We start from the raw sequence: 21,276 nt of genomic DNA, 5'->3' as shown, positions 1-21,276 counted from the left end.
GTAATGATATCTTTAAATTCTCTAATTTTGATGAATATTTTTGTAATTTTTGGTAAAAAGTGATATTTTTGAATTCTTGTTGAAAACAGCAAGTCCCATTGCTTGATACTATACATATTGTTCATTTTTAGCTCCGCTGTTGACTTTGTCGAGCAGAGCTTATCATATAAGTGATTGTCCGTCGTCGTCGTCTGTCGTCCATGTCAATGTTTTACTTTTTTGACTTCTTCTTGAAAACTACAAGCCTGAATGCTTTGATACTTGGTGTATATGTACCTTGGGTAGACCTCTCTTAGGTTTGTTCATTTCATGTTGATATCTTCAATTCTCTAATTTCGGTGAATATTTTTGTCATTTTTGGTAAAAAGTGATATTTTCGACTTCTTGTTGAAAACCGCAAGTGCAATTGCTTTGATATTATATATATATAGGTACTACATGTGGACCTCTCTCAGATTTGTTCATTTTGTAATGATATCTTTAATTCTCTAATTTTGGTGAATATTTTTATCATTTTGGGTAAAAAGTGATATTTTCGACTTCTTGTTAAAAACCGCAAGTCCAATTGCTTTGATACTACATATATAGATACTACATGTGGACCTCTCTCAGATTTATTCATTTTATAATGATATCTTCAATTCTCTAATTTTGGTGAATATTTTTGTTATTTTTGGTAAAAAGTGATATTTTCGACTTCTTGTTAAAAACCACAAGTCTGATTGCTTTGATATTACATATATAGGTACTACATGTGGACCTCTCTCAGATTTGTTCATTTTGTTCATTTTGTCAAAGTTCGTTTAGGCTAGGACATTCAAACTCGAACTTATCGTTCACAAGATAAGAAAATGCTTTGTCATAGAGTCTGTTAAAGGTGCCAAGTATGAAATAATTAAGAGACAAAAACACAAACCTGCGTAAAATTCAGAAGAATATGTCTTTTGCTTATCGGGGACACATTTCAATGATTACGAACAATGCATGGCGCAAATTTCACCCGGAAATTCTGCAGTGTGCTGTCACAATTATGGATTTAGTCATTTTTACAAGGTTTGCCATTTTTGTTGTCACATGGTAATTATATAAACAATGGTTGTCCAGTTTATGCGAACTTGACCCTCTATACTTAGGCTTATGAATTATATATGCTAAATTACGACTCTGAATAAGACAATAGACAGAAAATGCTTTATTCAAAAACGTCATCAAACCATTCTCGCTACCTTAAATTTGATATGCAACCAACTAATTACTAATTACTAAACATATACCATTAGCTTTGCAACTGATCATACATATATTTCTAAATATAATTAATATTTCATCGCCGACAAGCTTACCTCCACTCAGGCCTCAAAATATTTATAGCTATACTGTAATAGTTGCATAGTCTACTGTAATCATTTATTTAACATCATTATTCATGTACATGTGATCTTCCGAAATGGAATTTAAATGGTATGACCTATGAAAAATGCATGCACATACCTAATTTTCACTGGAACTTAATTTCACACATTTTCCAGTTAAACATTTAGTTTTGAATTGTAATTTTTCATGTTCACATGGATTTAATGTATCAGATTTCACTCATCAACGAAAATAACAAACCTATTGAATAATTAATGTGTTTACTGTATTATGTCAAGGCTCAGATAAAGCAGTACCTGTTTTAGAGTTATACAATGCATTAATATCAAAACCACCATTTTCACTTGAGTGTTATTGCGACACATAAAATTCCCCATGAGGAATTAAAATGGTTACAAAAAATGCATGTATTTCATGTTAATGTGTATGTTGGGAAATGAATCTTTGATGTTGATAACATCACTTGGAATTGTATGTAGTCTGTGTCTTTAACCTTTTCACCACCAGACTTTCTCGCCAACATTTTTCTATACTTTTTTCTTGTATTCTTGAAGATTTCTAGAAATGAACCCTAATTTTGAAGCCAACAGACACAATTTTAGCCAGTTTTCAGTTTTACTTACTTTAACAATTTGGCTACTTTTGTTCCATTCTTCTAAAGAAAAGTGTAGACTATAAACTATTTTGTGAACTTTTTATAAAAAGAGGGAACTGGTGGTGAAAAGGTTAATGCCTGACATGAATGCCTTTATGTCCTTCTAATTAATCTGATATAATTAACCTTCACAATTCAATCAGCCTAAGGCATTTTTATAAATGTTGAAACTGGGAATCCAGAACTTCAAGACCTGTAATATTGTCATATTTGTTTGTTCTTTGGCACCCAATTTGCTTCTATGTGGTATAGAATTATGTATTATCTGTATACATGTATTACATTTCATGTAATTTCCTTCTGTTGAATATTAATGCATAAAATTCAGGAAAAATACAAATGATTACCGGTATATTAAGATTCTCTGAGGGAAAATATTTAAATGGTGTAATATTGCCAGATATAATATTTTATTTTAGCTAGAATTAATTTTCGCTGAAAAGATGTAGGTGTTTTTTTATTTTCCCTGATTTTTGACAAGTTGAATGTAAAATATGGGAAAAAAGGTATATTCCCTGGAATTTATTTTCACTGAATCATTACTTCAGCGAAAATAAAATATTTTACAGTATGTCACATAATATATGGTGTATTCAAATCCCTCCTTTGACAGATTGTTGACTAGAACTTGAGAATTGTTTTTCATATGACCACACATTGCATGTCAATTCACCACATTCAATTACCCACCGTAGACTCCAATCAGTCAAAATGACTATTTTGAACTGTAGGCATTAATCTGCAATTCAGCCAATGATGGAGAGAGAAATCAAGGTCAGGGGAAGCCCCAGACCTCATAGATTTTCTTCCACGCTGCGTAACACTTGACCGAAGCAAAAAGGCCAGTGCCATCTTGCCCCATCTTCACTTCCCTATTTTCTTCACACCGAGGTGCATCGCAGCAAAACAGTGCAGCTCAGTCAGCAGTTTTTCGAATTAGTTTTCTGAGGTACTCCTTGTGTGACCGTTAGTAACAGTAAGACGTGATGTCTTGTAGTATAAAATTTTTCTTATTAGAGGCCTCATGTTCTTTTTATACCGCATACAAAATTTAACTCAGATGATGCATTTGACCTCTTTTGTTGGGCTTCATTGTGTTAGTTTCAACTGTAATTGCGTTCAATTCTTAGTGTAGTTAAAATGGACTAGAAGGAAGGAAAGCACTCCAAGAAGAGCTCCTCACCTCCTGGGTCGTGCCCCCCAAAAAACGATTGTGCCGGCAACGGCGAGGCCCTGCCCCTGGAGCCAAGTGCTTCTATGGGGCCTGTTGTGGATCCGTTCTTGCCGAGTACTGGGCTTGTCTCCGAGATTCGGGCGATGTTCGAGGGCCTGTCAGGACAAATTTTGTTCCTTTCAGGCCGGGTGAACAAGCTGCAGCAGGAGTGTGTTCCCTCGACTGCAGACACCTCTTGGCCGGCAAACAGGAGAAAGCACCCCAGGAAGTGACGTTCGTGTTCAAAGGGTGTGTCACAAGGTTGATTTAAATATTTGGGTAAATTATACAAATGCCTAAATGTTGGGTTCCAAATATCACTCGTGTTGTGGAGTTCTTTTTCCAGACCAAATTAATTGTTTATATCTCTAATTGTATAGAGTGGTTGTGACCAGTTCAGCAATATGTTTGGGAATACAAACATACCAACACAGCATACTAGAGAAAACTAACAAACAAACAAAGAAAAGAAATTTAATTAATCACGGAATACAAATGCATTACAAATATCATTAATCACTCCCAAAACAAGGGAAATAAATATATACATCTTGCTGATATACATGTATTAATAATGTTGTAGATACACAACTTCCCAACGTAATACGGCATTCCCTGTTTCAATACATAGAATACCAAAATAGTTATCTTATTTAATCGATTCATGCATGCAAGATATATTATCATAAAAGATACAAAATGCATTTCAAAAAGGTACAAATATTATACTTGACAACTAGTAGACTAACGGAAAGTGTGGGTGCATGGTGCCTGCGGCTCACTGTTATGTTCATACGACTTGCAGTTATGTTCGTAATGAATGTCGGCGCTCGTTGTACGAAGAACGGAGTCTAGTCACCACCAAGATAGTAGAATTGGCGCATTTTACACGTTGAGACCGTTCGCTCGCGGAAACCCAGCGCTGGTTAGTCTTCATGAAATGTTCAAACAGGCAAGCGCCCCTACTCTTTGGAAGAAGGGACCAGGTGGTGGATTCTTTCCTTCCTTGGATTCTCTCAAAGGTCGCGGGGAAGCAAGGTTGATGCATCTGTCTGGGACTAGGGGAACGTGCAAGTGTTCGACGGGGGGGGGGGGGGGGGGGGGCAGAGTCTGAATTTTTGGACTCTTACGCCTTGGCTTAGGAGAGTTTGCCCCCAATGTAGAACCACTAAACCCATGGCCACATATGTCACACACAGATTGAGCTGGTGTATTTTGGCGTCGAAACAGCGGGTAACCAACCCCTGGACATTCCAAGTGGTGATGCATGGTTACAAAACTTTGCTGCTATCTTTTCCTCTCCTTGAGGAGATCCCTCGGCAGTGCCTCAATGGGGTGGGGTGGGGGGGTACAGGAGGTAGACAGTTAGCTCACAAAGGTGCTATACACATTGTAGAAGACTCAGCAGTAGGTCCTGTATTCGCACATGTTTGCAGTTTCCAAAGCTACAGGTGGCCGGTGTCCAAGCTAAATTAGTATGTGCTCCTCAATGGGTTCCACATTAAGACGCCAAGCACTGTTTTACTCTTCGTGCACAGTTCGATTGGTTAGTCGATTTAAGTGATGCTTACCAGCACATACCGATGCACCCAGCGAGTCATTGACTCCTCCGACTCGCCCTTTTGGGCCATGTTTTCAAATTCGGGATGCTCCCCTTCTGGTTATGCACAGCTATATACGTGTTGAAACAGGTGGTGGTGCTGCTGCATCAGTCGTCAGTACACATCAACCCGTACCTAGACGACTGGTTGCTACACAACCAAAACAAGGGGTTGTTGGCTGAGCAGGTAAAGCTAACACAGGATTTACTACACCAATTAGGCATTCTAGTAAATAAGCAGTCTAGTCGAACATCTAGTCAGGGTACCCTCTGTGTCTCTCGAACTGACGCGCATCATTGGGATGACGTCAGTTCACAGGGTAGTTCCCCAAGTCAAGCTGCACTGTGCAGCTGCTTGCGAACGCATATGCCTTTCCTCCTTTCCCGCTGATTTACCGGGTACTGGAGAAATCCCGACAGAAGCACACCTGCATCTTGACACTGGTGGTACCCAACTGGCTGCGCCCAACTGTTAATAATTTTATATTAATATATTAATAATGTTGTAGATACACAACTTCCCAACGTAATACGGCATTCCCTGTTTCAATACATAGAATACCAAAATAGTTATCTTATTTAATCGATTCATGCATGCAAGATATATTATCATAAAAGATACAAAATGCATTTCAAAAAGGTACAAATATTATACTTGACAACTAGTAGACTAACGGAAAGTGTGGGTGCATGGTGCCTGCGGCTCACTGTTATGTTCATACGACTTGCAGTTATGTTCGTAATGAATGTCGGCGCTCGTTGTACGAAGAACGGAGTCTAGTCACCACCAAGATAGTAGAATTGGCGCATTTTACACGTTGAGACCGTTCGCTCGCGGAAACCCAGCGCTGGTTAGTCTTCATGAAATGTTCAAACAGGCAAGCGCCCCTACTCTTTGGAAGAAGGGACCAGGTGGTGGATTCTTTCCTTCCTTGGATTCTCTCAAAGGTCGCGGGGAAGCAAGGTTGATGCATCTGTCTGGGACTAGGGGAACGGGCAAGTGTTCGACGGGGGGGGCAGAGTCTGAATTTTTGGACTCTTACGCCTTGGCTTAGGAGAGTTTGCCCCCAATGTAGAACCACTAAACCCATGGCCACATATGTCACACACAGATTGAGCTGGTGTATTTTGGCGTCGAAGCAGCGGGTAACCAACCCCTGGACATTCCAAGTGGTGATGCATGGTTACAAAACTTTGCTGCTATCTTTTCCTCTCCTTGAGGAGATCCCTCGGCAGTGCCTCAATGGGGTGGGGTGGGGGGGGGACAGGAGGTAGACAGTTAGCTCACAAAGGTGCTATACACATTGTAGAAGACTCAGCAGTAGGTCCTGTATTCGCACATGTTTGCAGTTTCCAAAGCTACAGGTGGCCGGTGTCCAAGCTAAATTAGTATGTGCTCCTCAATCGGTTCCACATTAAGACGCCAAGCACTGTTTTACTCTTCGTGCACAGTTCGATTGGTTAGTCGATTTAAGTGATGCTTACCAGCACATACCGATGCACCTAGCGAGTCATTGACTCCTCCGACTCGCCCTTTTGGGCCATGTTTTCAAATTTGGGATGCTCCCCTTCTGGTTATGCACAGCTATATACGTGTTGAAACAGGTGGTGGTGCTGCTGCATCAGTCGTCAGTACACATCAACCCGTACCTAGACGACTGGTTGCTACACAACCAAAACAAGGGGTTGTTGGCTGAGCAGGTAAAGCTAACACAGGATTTACTACACCAATTAGGCATTCTAGTAAATAAGCAGTCTAGTCGAACATCTAGTCAGGGTACCCTCTGTGTCTCTCGAACTGACGCGCATCATTGGGATGACGTCAGTTCACAGGGTAGTTCCCCAAGTCAAGCTGCACTGTGCAGCTGCTTGCGAACGCATATGCCTTTCCTCCTTTCCCGCTGATTTACCGGGTACTGGAGAAATCCCGACAGAAGCACACCTGCATCTTGACACTGGTGGTACCCAACTGGCTGCGCCCAACTGTCCATCTGCTTGACGAGTTAGGTTTATCCTACGCAGCAATCATTGGTTATCATTGGTGCGAGCATTGTCACCCGCCATTGAGAACCCTTTGAGGACAAGACTAGCCAGCTCTAAGCGGACCACCCTTTGAACCACTGGAAACTGCACCACTGAAATATTTGATGTGGAAAACTAGCTACTACATTGTAGTTCTCGCCTCTGGTAGACGTTATTCTGAGTTAGGGGCTCTGTCCCTTTCGAACGATTGTGTCACCTTATGGACAATCAAGCTGTGCTAAAGACACGATACACAGCCAATTGTCAGCCCCGTTTGGCCAATATTGTTGGTCCGGATGATCAGGAGGAGTTGCTTCTATGCCCGATTCGAGCTTAGAGTTGCTATGAGAGACATACTAGGGAGTCGAAGCAGGGCAACAAGCACATGTTTATGTGATATGGCCAGGGTAAGCAGAACAGACCAGCTTCCCCAACTTCTATTTCTAGGTGGATCACTTTGACAGTGTTTGAGGTTTATGACCGATTGGCGTCCTCAGCACAGGGTCGACAGACTCAGAGTACAAGCGCATAAGGTTCGTGTGATCGTAAACTCATTAGTTCTTGTGTAAGGTGCCACCCTTGAATATGTTCTGAGGGCAGGCCCTTGGAGAACGCAAAACTTCTTTATCGATTATTGCCTAAGAGACACATAATCCATTGAGAAAGGTCTTTTTAGGGTGTGTCCCGCTGTTGGGGATAAAACTTTGATTGTTGACCCAGCCCGAACGACCACAGGGATCCCTGCGCATAGGCAATAGAGCAGTCTCGGCTACAGATTTGTGCTTAGAAGTTTTTCCCGTCAGTGCTCCTTGGACATCCCAGATCTTGTTTTCGGCCTATGCCCTCATCAGGGTTCTCCCCAGGGCTTTTTAGCGCCGAGGTCCGCGGCGCTATACCTGTGAATCTCGGCGCTTCACTTGGGACCTCGGCGCTATGTGTTCCCACCTCGGCGCTTGATTTCATATTTGACATGCCAATATCAGATGTGAAAAAGCTTTGTTCGCCACGCCGGTCGGCGCCGACCGTTACTCAAAATTAGTGACCACCACGGAAATGCTTCCGACGAGGACTATTGTCTGATTGTTGGTATAATTACGTACCGACCGACACGCATCCTGCCAGTCGTGGATTATAATTTATAAACAATAGACCTAGTCGCACGATACGTAGCGGCTAGTCAAATTTGTGGAATTAGCACCTCTTTGTTTGTAAGTAAATACTTTCTGCGATAGACAGTCTTTAGATTGAAAGCTAAAATTATTTCAAAATCAATTCCATCTCGATATAACATGGTCAAATCGGAGTTCACGATCAGTTCACGCTACTCAAGAAAAAAACGTGTTTATTGCGTGATTTGGTAAAATACATTTGAACTGTTATCATTTCGAATCATGTAAAAACTCTTCTTTCAAGACCTAATTTACCTTTTAAAAATTGCAAATCACCTCTTTCGAAAGCTGTCATGCAGTTTTCAATTGAAATCAATGCCAACACATCGTGCTACGACATCGCTTTACTTCCGCAATGTAATTTTTATGATCACTACCATTCGGAAAACTTCGGGTTCTACCGGCATTACCATGCGGCATTTTGATTGGTTAATGGAATTCTTGACCCATCGGGTCAAAGGACACATGCTAATGTTTCACAAACATCATGGCGGGTCTGTTTTCTTTTACCGAAGGATCAAGTGATCAAAAATAATCGCTCCCGATAAAAATAAGTCGGATTTTACTTACATTTCATATCAAAAAAAAAGAAGTAAAATTTGTTGAGGAATTATTGCTATAACTGGTGTATAACATGGCCAAGTAAGTTATGTCACGTCGTAACTTTGATGATCGTTTTGAAGCTTTATTTGTTCGCTCATTACTGTAATTGTAAACGTTTTAGAAGTTGATGGTACGAATAATAAATTACAACAATACGTCAATTAATTACGTGATCGATTTTTTGAAGGAGAATGTTTTTGGAGTGAATAAAATTATGAGATTCGTAAACATAAATCTGGCTTAACGTTTTGAATGCGTTTCCTTCAACGTTTTACAAAACAATTAAATTGCAACAATAATGTATTTGTTTTTAGTCTGCAGCATTTGTATTTCGAGAATGTTTCAAACTCTTCTAAATTGTGAAACATAATGTGTTGATTCCATTAAAAAAAATATTTGCCCTGTGACTGAGCTCACTAATATTCATAATTGTAAATAAGTTCTGTTAATCAATGAAGAAAAGATATGTAAATGATATGCAAATTATTATGCAAATTAGCCCCGGCGCTATGCATTTTTTCTGGGGAGAACCCTGCTCATGCAGAACTGTTTCGGCCTCTTCTTTTGGAATGCTAGTTACCCCTAGAAATTGGGTTTGGGTCTAGCGTCCTCAGGCAATGCTGACCCCATCACCTGATCAGCAGTACACTATTATAATGGGGCAAGGTAAGGTAAGGTACAACACCGTTTTTCACTGGTCGTAGGTACATGTAGGTGGTAGTTATAAGTAATTTTATCCTTTCGAGTATTCTTTTATTTTCTGTTTTGCTCAGAAACCTGCCACCTCACTGCATCTCACTCTGCCTACAGTTCAAAATAGTCATTTTGACTGACTGGAGTCTATGGTAGGTAATTGAACGTAGTGAATTTAGGCAGAGGGTTTTCAACCTGCCAATTCACCTAGTTCATACCTGTCAATTCACCTAGTTCATATCCGCCATAGACTTTCGGTCCTTCCCAACCACCCCACTTTCCGTAGCCTTGATTGGCTTCAGTTTTCGTATACGAAGAAAACAAGGGAGTGAAGATGGTGCAAGATGGCGCTGACCTCTTTGCCTCAGTCACGTGTTACGTGACATGGAAGAAAATCTATGAGGTCATGGGGCTTCCTTTGACTTAGATTTCTCTCTCCGTCATTAGCTGAATCGTGATTGATGCCTACAGTTCTAAATAGTCATTTTGACTGACTGGAGTCTATGGTGGACTAGGTGAATTGGTGGGTTGAAAATCCTCTGCCTAATTCAATGTCATGATCATATTTAAGACATAAACAATTGTATGTCGCCAACCCAACCCAACCCAGTATTGATGCATGTCATATGATCAAAGATTGATCAATTGGTGGCTATTTTTTGCCTGCTCAGCATGTTTTGAATGCCATTTAATGGCTGTAAGGGTAGGAACTGCTCAACCATGACTTCCATCCTGAAAAACAATTAACACCTTGCATTGAAATACACGTCATTAAAGCTTATTTTTATAACCATGTACTGCAGTAAATCACAAAATGTAATTATAACAGAATGCCATGGCCTTCTTCTGATGTTGGTTTGGTATAGAAGTTATTTTCATGAGTAATAATTGTGTTGTATCCTGTGGCCATATTTTTACAATTAAAGTATTGATACACCACATAACAAATGAAAATGACTTTCATACCTGACAAGCATTAGGGTAGAGGCCATGACATTTTAACAATAATGGATGACTTGCCAACCAATAATGGGTGAAAGTACACTTTGTTCTACATATATATGTGCGAGATGTTAGAGTGCCATATCTAGTATTTCTAGCATTTTATGGTATCATATCTAGTATTTCTAGCATCTTAGGGTGCCATATCTAGTATTTCTAGCATTTTATGGTATCATATCTAGTATTTCTAGCATCTTAGGGTGCCATATCTAGTATTTCTAGCATTTTATGGTATCATATCTAGTATTTCTAGCATCTTAGGGTGCCATATCTAGTATTTCTAGCATTTTATGGTACCGTATTTACATGTAGTATTTCTAGCATTTAGAGTGCCATATCTAGTATTTTTAGCATCTTAGGGTGCCATATCTAGTAGCATCTTAGGGTGCCATAACTAGTATTTTTAGCATTTTAGGATGCCATATCTAATATTTTTAGCATTTTAGGATGCCATGTCTAGTATTTTTAGCATCCTAGGGTGCCATAACTAGTATTTTTAGCATCTTAGGGTGCCATAACTAGCATTTTAGGGTGCCATAACTAGTATTTCTAGCATTTTATGGTACCGTATCTAGTATTTTTAGCATCTTAGGATGCCATATCTAGTATTTTTAGCATTTTCGGGTGCCATATCTAGTATTTCTAGCATTTTATGGTACCATATCTAGGATTTTTAGCATCTTAGGGTGCCATATCTAGTATTTCTAGCATTTTCTGGTATCGTATTTAGTATTTCTAGCATTTAGGGTGCCATAACTAGTATTTCTAGCATTTAGGATGCCATATCTAGTATTTCTAGCATTTAGGGTGCCATATCTAGTATTTTTAGCATTTAGGGTGCCATATCTAGTATTTTTAGCATCTTAGAGTGCCATATCTAGTATTTTTAGCATCTTAGGGTGCCATATCTAGTATTTCTAGCATTTTCTGGTATCGTATTTAGTATTTCTAGCATTTAGGGTGCCATAACTACATGTAGTATTTTCAGCATCTTAGGATGCCATATCTAGTATTTCTAGCATTTAGGGTGCCATATCTAGTATTTTCAGCATCTTAGGATGCCATATCTAGTATTTCTAGCATTTAGGATGCCATATCTAGTATTTTTAGCATTTAGGGTGCCATATCTAGTATTTTTAGCATTTAGAGTGCCATATCTAGTATTTTTAGCATCTTAGGGTGCCATATCTAGTATTTTTAGCATCTTAGGGTGCCATATCTAGTATTTTTAGCATCTTAGGATGCCATATCTAGTATTTTTAGCATCTTAGGATGCCATATCTAGTATTTTTAGCATTTTAGGATGCCATATCTAGTATTTTTAGCATTTTATGGTATAATATCTAGGATTTTTAGCATCTTTGGCTGCCATTTCTAGTATTTTTAGCATTTTTAGCATTTTAAGGTGCCAAAACCTGTGTTTTTAGCATCTTAAGGTGTCCTGTCAAGTATATTCGCAGACGTACGAGTCGCAGATGACCTAATCACAAATTAGGAATTCGTCGTGAGGAATTGCCCATAAGACTTTTAATTAGTTTCTTCGTAATTATTGGATTCTACTCCTAAGGGACAGTGCACCTGAAGCTGGATTCAAAACAATGTATAAACTAATGGGATTTCAGGTTATCTACATAGAAAATTAGTCAACTGATAAAACCAACAAACATCTGACACACATCACTCCTAAAGTCATGTTGTGATTGTAGTTACCGTACTAGGCCGCGTTAGCGCCCACCCCCACTTTTGCGCAATTTTTATATTCAGGGTCACAATCAGCAAAGCAACCACCCCTTAAAATTAAAAGTTGGTCTTTGATCATTGCTTAACGAATACTGGTAATTGTTTTTATATATCATGATACAGTGTTGATATCGACCGCTGTAAATATGTTGTGAATGCATAGACCACGGTAACCGTGTGTAAACTACGCTTTGACAATGACCTGTTAATAAAAGTAAAATGCGGTAAATATTTCATGCCATATTCAATTTACCTATAAAAAATTGCTAGTTACCATTTAAAAAAAACCACCATGTTTATTCACCAAAATCAATTCCAACAGATCGTACTTCGACATTGATAATTCACTTCTGCATTGCATTACCAGAAAGTCTTTGGGAATTCCCATTCGTCAGTGGCGATAATGATGAAGATTTTGCCTTTGAATGTGTTCCAACAGACTCTAATATTTTTAATCTCGTAAATTCGGGTGGTACCTAATTATTATTGTAATAATATGTGCATATTTGACCATTTCTGTTTTATTTTATTTTCTCTCAAAGACGTAATATTCCCCCTCAATCTGTCACACGGTGAATTAAAATTGTCATTTGCACACTTTTCCAAGGGGGTGCTATGGTAAACGCCCACCCCTAAAAAATCCTGATTTTATGGGTCCCTGGGCGCTAACGTGGTCGAGTACGATATGTTCATACTATGCTGCTCTGCTTACATTCAAACCCTGTACCATAAACACATTGAACCATTAGATTCTGTTAGCAAATGAGAATACCATGTAGTTGTAGAGTTTACAATTAATCAGACTTCCACATTGCATAACTGTAGCTACTGAATTTGGTTCATGGCCTAATTTATTATGGATTGACCTCTGTGCATCTGTGTGTGCGTCCGGACCTATATCTTAGACATGCCTAAATCGAGTACATTCAAACTTCAGACATACATCATAAATAATATTTTACATATGCACATCAAATTTTTTCACGATCTGATTCAAGATGGCTGAATGGCACCCATTTTTGTGCTAAAAAATCATCAAAATCAAGAATTTATGGATCGATTTTGTTCAAACTTGGTACATACAAAACTGGTGGCCATTTTGTTTTACTGAATGCAGTTCTAGCTCCATATCTCTGCAATGCTTTGACTGATTATGTTGAAATTTTATATTTTCATTATAGATCATGTCATAGCTATACAGATATACCGTATTACCCCGGACACGCGCCCCTCCCTGGGCAAGCGCCCACCCCTCTGTTTTCACAAAAGTTACATGTTGGGGACATCCTCGGTTAAACGCCCAGGGTTATTTTTAGCCAAGAATTAGGTCAACAATAAAGTTGTATTTGTCAAAAACGAACGCGTTTGATTTATTTAAATAGTGTGTTCGTTACGGTAGTTCTCTTTTTGGAGTGTGTGGTGGCCCTGAAAAGGGCCGTTTTGTTTGTGTTTTTACGTAAAAACTCATTGGAAGAGCATCGCCAGGCGATGGACGCGGGGCTCTTTGGCAACGACCAAAAACGTATCCGTGTCCAGCCATTGGTTGGCCACGTAGAGGTCAAAATACGCGTTCTATTTTTACGCGTTAAGTTTGGCTCTTCCGTTTCACCCCCTCCGGAATGTTCTACTTTCGCAGCCTAATCGCATGTTTTTCGAAAAACGTCGAAAAAACACAAGAATTAGTGGAAATGTTTCTATTTGGGGCGGATTATTGATAGAGGATAATGTCTTTATTACAAAAATGCTGAAAAACCGTGAGTTTTTGTCTTAGTTATTTTTTTATCGGCGAAAAACTGCAAACTCTGCAAATTTGGTTGCACAACTTCCCTCTATCATATACACCCAGCGACACCGATGCCAGCTGACTGTGAACGGGAGCTAGCACTTTTGAGACATTGCTACTTTCTTTCCATCCCTCATCACAGCTATGGCATTACGGTCATGTGGATTATTTTTCTGTCGTTGAAGAAAAACACATTTTGCCGACCTCAAGTCCATTACGATAACCATAATGAGGCATGCCGACGATGGGAACTTGTTGCATCATAATTTTGTCTTGTGTGTGGGTGCGTGAATAAATCATGTTAATGAGGTCGACCAGAGTTTATTTTCAGTCTGTTTTTCATGTATCGCCATTTGGATATGTTTATGTATTCACAATAGTTTGTAAACATTTCACATCAGTAATAAAAGTTTTTTTTGTTTCATAACCCTGTCTGCTATTCTTCAGTAATTACGATGCGATGTATCAATACGTGCGTGAACAAAATTATGCTAATGAGGTCATCGCCTTCTTGGATTACAAGCGGTAGTTTTTTCCGGCCGTTTCGACTTGCGCTGATCACGGTTACTAAAAATGTAACCGTGCATTGATTACAATATTTACCATAGTTTGTAGTCAATTTCAGTGAGTAATACAACTTCATTCGCTGACATAAAACAAGTTTTATTCTTGAAATTCGACCCTGTGTCATAGTGTTCCCACAGATCTTGACCGAGTGCTCACGTTTATTGAAACCTTGCATAAATCAAGAAATAAGTATGTGTACAAAGTGTACGAAAGCATTCCTTTATTTGACCTTATCATACGATCACAAAAACAACTTTTTAAAATCTTTTTTGGGGTGGTCCTCGGGTAAGCGCCCACCCCCAAGTTTTCCCGATTTTGTACGTTCAGGCCCCTGGGCGCGTGCCCGGGGTAATACGGTATTGGTTTGTAGTATCTGATTCAAAATGACCGAATGGCAACCTTTTTTTGCTTAAAAATCATCAAAATCTAGAATTTAGGGATGGATTTTGTTCAAACTTGGTATATACATTGAACATTATGGGACCTTGTTGCATGTCATTTTATTTTTCAAATCAGATTCAAAATGGCTGACTGGTGGCCATTTTGTTTTAATGAATGCAGTTTTAGAGCCGTATTTCTGACATGATTATGTTCAAATTTTATATATTCATTATACATCATGTTATAGATATACAGATGTATTTGAAATGGCCGCCCAGTGGCCATTTTGTTTTAATTAATGCTGTTCCTAAGCAATATCTCCAAATATCTCAAGTCACAAGATGACTCAATGTCATCATTTCAATGTTAAAAAAATCATCATAATCAAGCATCAGCCTCTGGATTCATCTAGCTGACGTGTTTACTAGTATTTTCCAACTATATTACTATAAACAAAACTATATATCTTAAGTTTGATAACTAACAGGAACCGTGTCGTGCATGGCTTGTTTTATTTCAAGGGTCTTCAACAAAATATAGAAATACAACTTTAAAAATCTCAGCAAAACAAATGGTTTGGGTTTTATATGTGCATTTGTATTGGAGATGCTCTTTGAATCAAGTAAATATGATGTGTGATATGATCATTGAATCTGTGAGAGCACGTACATACATGTACATTGTACATGACATGGATTATCTAATATTAGAATAACATTTGCTGCCATACCATTTTAGAAATACCCATAATAAATATTGAAAATTGCAAAACTTCTTTCTACATGTGTGGAATTACTGGTTATATTGTTGTCTTTCAGCTGTCTGAACTGACACGGATGTTTATTGTCATATTAGATGTTAATAAGTTTTTAAACTGAAAAAAAAGAGTGAAATGAAAAATTGACATGTTCGTTGTTCTAGAGATAAAAGTTAGATATTTTATATACTGTCATTTTGTCAATACTGTACAGTGACTTCCACAATTTAATGCTTCACTTCACTGAAATCTGAAATCTGGGCATAATACATGTATAAATATTTTATGACTGTGAGCAAAATCTATTTAATTATGAAGTGAGTATCACTATAACAATTGTGTCAGTACTGAGTTGTCTGTATGATGAGAAAATGACAGCTGATAATTACAGTTTATTGATTAGGTTTATTGTTGACAGTGTATTTTTTAAACTCACATGTATCCAAGGACAATCACATGCTGTGTTGCATTGTCATAAATCATTTACCAAGTACTTATTATTGTTATTTCACCTTGCCATTATGAATCTCATTTGTACTTAATGTTTTATCAGTTATGCAGTATGAATCCCATGTGTACCTATTGTTATTTCAGCTAAGTATATGTTATAAACAAAGGTGTAAGGATAACCAAGTTTAAAGTGCCTGTGAAATGGCTGCTATTTTCACGCCTAAAATTATCAATTGATACATAAATATTATTAATTTTTATGTTTCTAAGCATGAATTACGTTTTTAAGTGAAAAAATGTGTTTTAAACTTTATTTTTGTATATTTTAAAACGAGGCTCCTCATTAGCTTCTCATTTGCATACAGAAATTCCCCTTGTGACGTCAGAAGGGGAAGTCGCATGGCAGCTTGCATTGCCGATACGTGTAAATAAGGCAAATTTCTTGTGCAGTTTTCTCGTCTTTGACTATATTGTCACTTATGTACTTGTTCGTCGAGGAAGAATGGACCATAATGAACACATAGTATCAATTTTTGTTGCATGAGATTGAGTTAGATGCGAAATATGTCCGTTCTGGTGTAGCTGGTCACCGTGATCGTCACCGACACCAGCGCACATTTGTACACTGTTGCTGGACAAAATAGAAATTGACGTCGGAATTATCTCGTTATTTAGCAGGTCACTAGGCACGTCACTACACTGTTTTATTTCATCGATCGTCTGTGTAAAACTTTCAAAATTAAAATAAAAGAGAACATATTTTGACATTCTAAACATTAGACTATAGTGATCACTATAAAATAATTAAAAAAACGACAAATGACAGCCGCGTGGAAATGAATTGACATTTTGTTGAAATAGGAGAACGCGTAGGGTCACGGCGAGGGCAAGTGCGTTAAAAGCGGCGTTTAATTGGATAACAAAAATAATCGAGATCGACACACATACAGATAAATTCAGACTGGATTCGAGTTAGCTTGATCCATGGCGTGATTGTCATAATTATAACATCGTATTAACACTTTATTTGGTGGAAACACATTGACCAATCCCGGATTCTTATTTCATAAATTATTACGCAGATCAAGCTGCAAGCATGGAGGTAAAAAAGAACAGTGGTGTGAATTCGACATTCAACACCAATCACCAAACAATTCAGAAACTTTTAGCCTTCGAAAATGAAAATGTAATTTCCTGTTTGTCCGACGCTTCGTTTTCGTGTCACTGTCAAAATTATTGCTAATCACGATCGCAAAAAAGTCAACTCATTTGAAACACTTGCCGGACGTCTCTCTCTCTTCTGAAATCCGCCTCGGTGATCATGGGCTGGTCCAGAATCTATTTCTTTCAAAAGTGTTGCGCCAGGTTTACGTTGTCGGCGTTTCTCTTTAAACCTAGTCGTTTTTTTTATGGACGAGGACAGTTGAATGAATCTAAGGTTAAGTGATGTCGCACCTTCGGATCGATTAGAAACGTGTGAATACATACACTATGGCTATACGTTTCACTGCAACTGCCCACAACACAAAAAAGCATCTAAAAACTGTCTCTCTCTCAAAAAAAAAATAGACAAAAAAAAAGAAAAAACGCCGACCGAAAAATGTATATCGTTTAAAAGTATACTGAACGACCAGTGTTATTACGGCTCAGGGGTATGACTTCCTCTCACTTTTGTCATTTGGTGGTGCACTTTCGGCGAGAGTCGGAAATCCGGAAACAGTCGACCGTTTCATGATAGGTGGGCGTGGCTACAACACGAGAAATATCCCAAATTTACTTGGATACGAGTAATCATTTTCAGCAAAAAAATCAATAACTACCCTTTTCAGTGGGACACAGATCTAAAATGGGAAACGTGAGGGTGGGCATTGCACAGGCACTTTAATATTGGTGCACTTTACATGCATAATTAATGAGATACATGTATGTAGTAATTATTTTTTCAGTTAAAACGTAATTGTTGTGAAAGCTTTTTTAAGTTAAAGAAAAGTAACTTTAATATTTTGAAATTCAATCATCCTAATCTGTATCAGGATTTAATGAGAAAATCCATGGTGTAATAGTTGTTTTGAAATCCTTTGGAATTTTCCATTGTTATGTGATTATGTATACATTTTCATCTTATTGGGACCAGTGCCATCTTAAGTTCATTATAGAAAAACGCCTTTGTTTTTACTCTAGTTAATATTTGACCTTTGTGTGAAGTCACTGTATGGTAATTAGATCTGGTCAAAGTATATTTTCAAACACATTTGTCAGTTTATACTGTGAGCAGTAATCTTCTCAAATAGCTGCATTGGGTTAACTTTGTACAACTATGTGTGTCATTTCATTTCCATTGTGTGACTTGAGTATGTTTTTCCATCTTATTATAATCAGGGCCATCTGGAGTTCATTATTAGAAGATGCCTTCTATTTATACGTCAGTTATCAACAATTGCTTGAGCTTGGTACTGTCATCAGTACAAACAGTAGAATACTATCTTATACCGTGCACAGTCCCTCTATCAGAGGGACTGTGAACCGTGATAATGTTTAACCACAGTCCCTCACGACTGTGGTTTAACAAACTAAGTAAACTAAAAGAATGTGTGTAAGCAGTCCTCATTGTTCAGTGAGTTACAAACTAAGTGCAATAAGTTTTGTAAAGTTGCTACTGTACATGTACAATAAGTTATATCCTAGAGTTCACATAAAATAATTATACTATAAGTTGCTATAAAGCATATTCAGTATTCTTCAGTGCAATAAGTTTTCTAAAGTTATTACTGTACAATGGGTTATATCCTATTAAGTCACATAAGATAATTATACTATAAGTTGCTGTAAAGCATATTCAGTATTCTTCAGTGCAATAAGTTTTCTAAAGTTATTACTGTACAATCAGTTATATCCTATTAAGTCACATAAGATAATTATACTATAAGTTGCTGTAAAGCATATTCAGTACTCTTCAGTGCAATAAGTTTTCTAAAGTTATTACTGTACAATGGGTTATATCCTATTAAGTCACATAAGATAATTATACTATAAGTTGCTGTAAAGCATATTCAGTACTCTTCAGTGCAATAAGTTTTCTAAAGTTATTACTGTACAATGGGTTATATCCTATTAAGTCACATAAGATAATTATACTATAAGTTGCTGTAAAGCATATTCAGTATTCTTCAGTGCAATAAGTTTTCTAAAGTTATTACTGTACAATCAGTTATATCCTATTAAGTCACATAAGATAATTATACTATAAGTTGCTGTAAAGCATATTCAGTATTCTTCATTGCAATCAGTTTTCTAAAGTTATTACTGTACAATCAGTTATATCCTATTAAGTCACATAAGATAATTATACTATAAGTTGGCATATATAGTAGTTGTTAACTGAGCGGTATTTGCTAATATCCAGACTATTGAGTTAACTTTGCACAATTATATAAGTGTCATTCCAATAATAATAATAATTTATTTAAATGTCAGGGCCTCCGCCTATCACATCAATCATTATAATACAAAATTAAACAAATACATCACTGTTCGTTCAAAATTGACAGAAAGTTGTCATTGATTTTGAAAAAGTTATGTACATACACTGAAAGTTTATATTGTGTTCCGGGTTTAGTGATTTTAATAGACCAACACATTTTTCATTGGTTGTAGACCCTGAAATGCAAGGAATCAAGTCAGCTCTACAATGCTCATACAATGGACAAAATAGAATAAAATTCATCTTCAACCACTGATCTTTCTATACTTTGACAATAAAGACAAATTCTCAGCGGGAGAGGAATTATTGGATTACTATGCCTTCCTGTCTCCATTGTCAATTTATGACTTGAACACCGAAGTCTCGCCAAAGCAAATTTAAACTTCAAGGTCATAATACATGATAAATACAATTCTGGCCATAACAAAAACTTGAAGTTAACATAACAACGCAATCTACCTGATTGACCAATCGCTGCCAACCATTCTTGACGATAACAATTACATAACCTTTCGTGAAATAAACCTAAGAAAACTTTGCTGTCTCCAACTTGTTGTTCAATCCACACAATTCCAAAACCATATCGATACAGTAACTCTCTGATCTTTGTTGCCCACGTAACCCTCCCTGCCGAGTCCAGCCTTTTAACCATTTTATAACAGGCCTTAGAATATCGGTGCATATCCATTTTTAAATGATATCATTCAGGTTGATAATAAATAAATAAACAAACTTAACAGACTAACAAGTCAAAGTGAAGTATCTTCAAATGTAATGCAATTACTAAATCAGTTTTACCTGTATCAAATGAATATTGTGAGTACTGATTGGATAGATGTTATAAATAGACTCCCTGATGCTGGTTTACCAAACCTTGGACTTACATGTTATCAAAATGTTATTATACAAGTATTAATACATACTCCAGTATTTGCTACATTCTTACCAAATCAAAAACCCATAATGCAGAAAAAATAAAACACCTTCTTGTTTGTTATGTGAATGGGAATCATTTATAATCCAGATGTATTTGGGTAACAACTATTTTAATAGTGCAGCATGGTTACAGAAATACATTAAAAGTACCTAATTATTTATTTAACGAAGTTCATGACAGCGTTAAAAAATGTGACCAATCAAGTATTACCACCATACTTTGTTATACAGTTGAAACGTTTTTCAAATTTGGGGAATAAAATAGAGACACAGAGAAAGCTAAACAAAATCAATGGAAGCAAAACATCACAAAATCAACACCCCTCCCCCAAATGTATAGCTTAGAGTGATATTTGGTAGTAAGAAATCAAAATTATGTTATAAAATTTCACTATTTCAAGAATTTAGGCAATTCTTATTCTCAACTTAACCAGTTGTATCAACTATTCCCTTGCGGGCAAGGTTTCAATAGTTTTGCTATGTTTTATTTCAGCTAAGTATTTTCAATCTCGTCTGTACCTTTTTTTATTTCAGCTAAGAATTTTGAATCCCATTTGTACCTTTTCTTTTTTATGCTATGCCTTATGTATCCCATTTGTATTATTTAGGTACCCATTATGAATCCCATTTGGCGAGTGGCTCATGAGATGAGCAAAACAAGATCTGAAACGCAGAAAAGAAATCAACGACGACGAGAAGCAGCTAAAACTAAAAGAATAGTACAAACTAAACTACAGCAAGTAAGTTGCACTGCATAATGACTCTGTGATCTACGTGCATCCGTCCATGCATGCATTAATGCATCCTCACCTTTATCTTGGACATTCCTGAAATGTATAAACCTATTTAA

The 21,276-nt window shown here is 37.4% G+C and overlaps 1 protein-coding gene across 3 annotated transcripts in view; it reads left to right on the top strand.

Annotated features, from left to right (window-relative positions):
• Positions 1-21,276, top strand: part of LOC102809310 (uncharacterized) — a 54,085-nt gene that overhangs the window by 10,718 nt on the left and 22,091 nt on the right. For 2 of the 3 annotated variants that reach the window (XM_085502002.1, XM_085502001.1), the window contains exon 2: positions 21,035-21,166. In XM_085502002.1, coding sequence (XP_085358128.1) covers positions 21,044-21,166 — 123 coding nt within the window. In that variant the 5' untranslated portion in view covers positions 21,035-21,043. Of the gene's footprint in view, positions 1-13,682; positions 13,826-21,034; positions 21,167-21,276 lie in introns of those variants that run through there. The other variant, XM_085502003.1, reaches the window with a different exon arrangement.

This window comes from Saccoglossus kowalevskii, chromosome 8 (assembly GCF_978046115.1).
Source record: "Saccoglossus kowalevskii chromosome 8, keSacKowa6.1, whole genome shotgun sequence".
Taxonomy (NCBI): Eukaryota; Metazoa; Hemichordata; class Enteropneusta; family Harrimaniidae; genus Saccoglossus; species Saccoglossus kowalevskii.
Note: the sequence above shows the minus strand (reverse complement) of the source record. Positions and strands in the feature narration are given on the sequence as shown.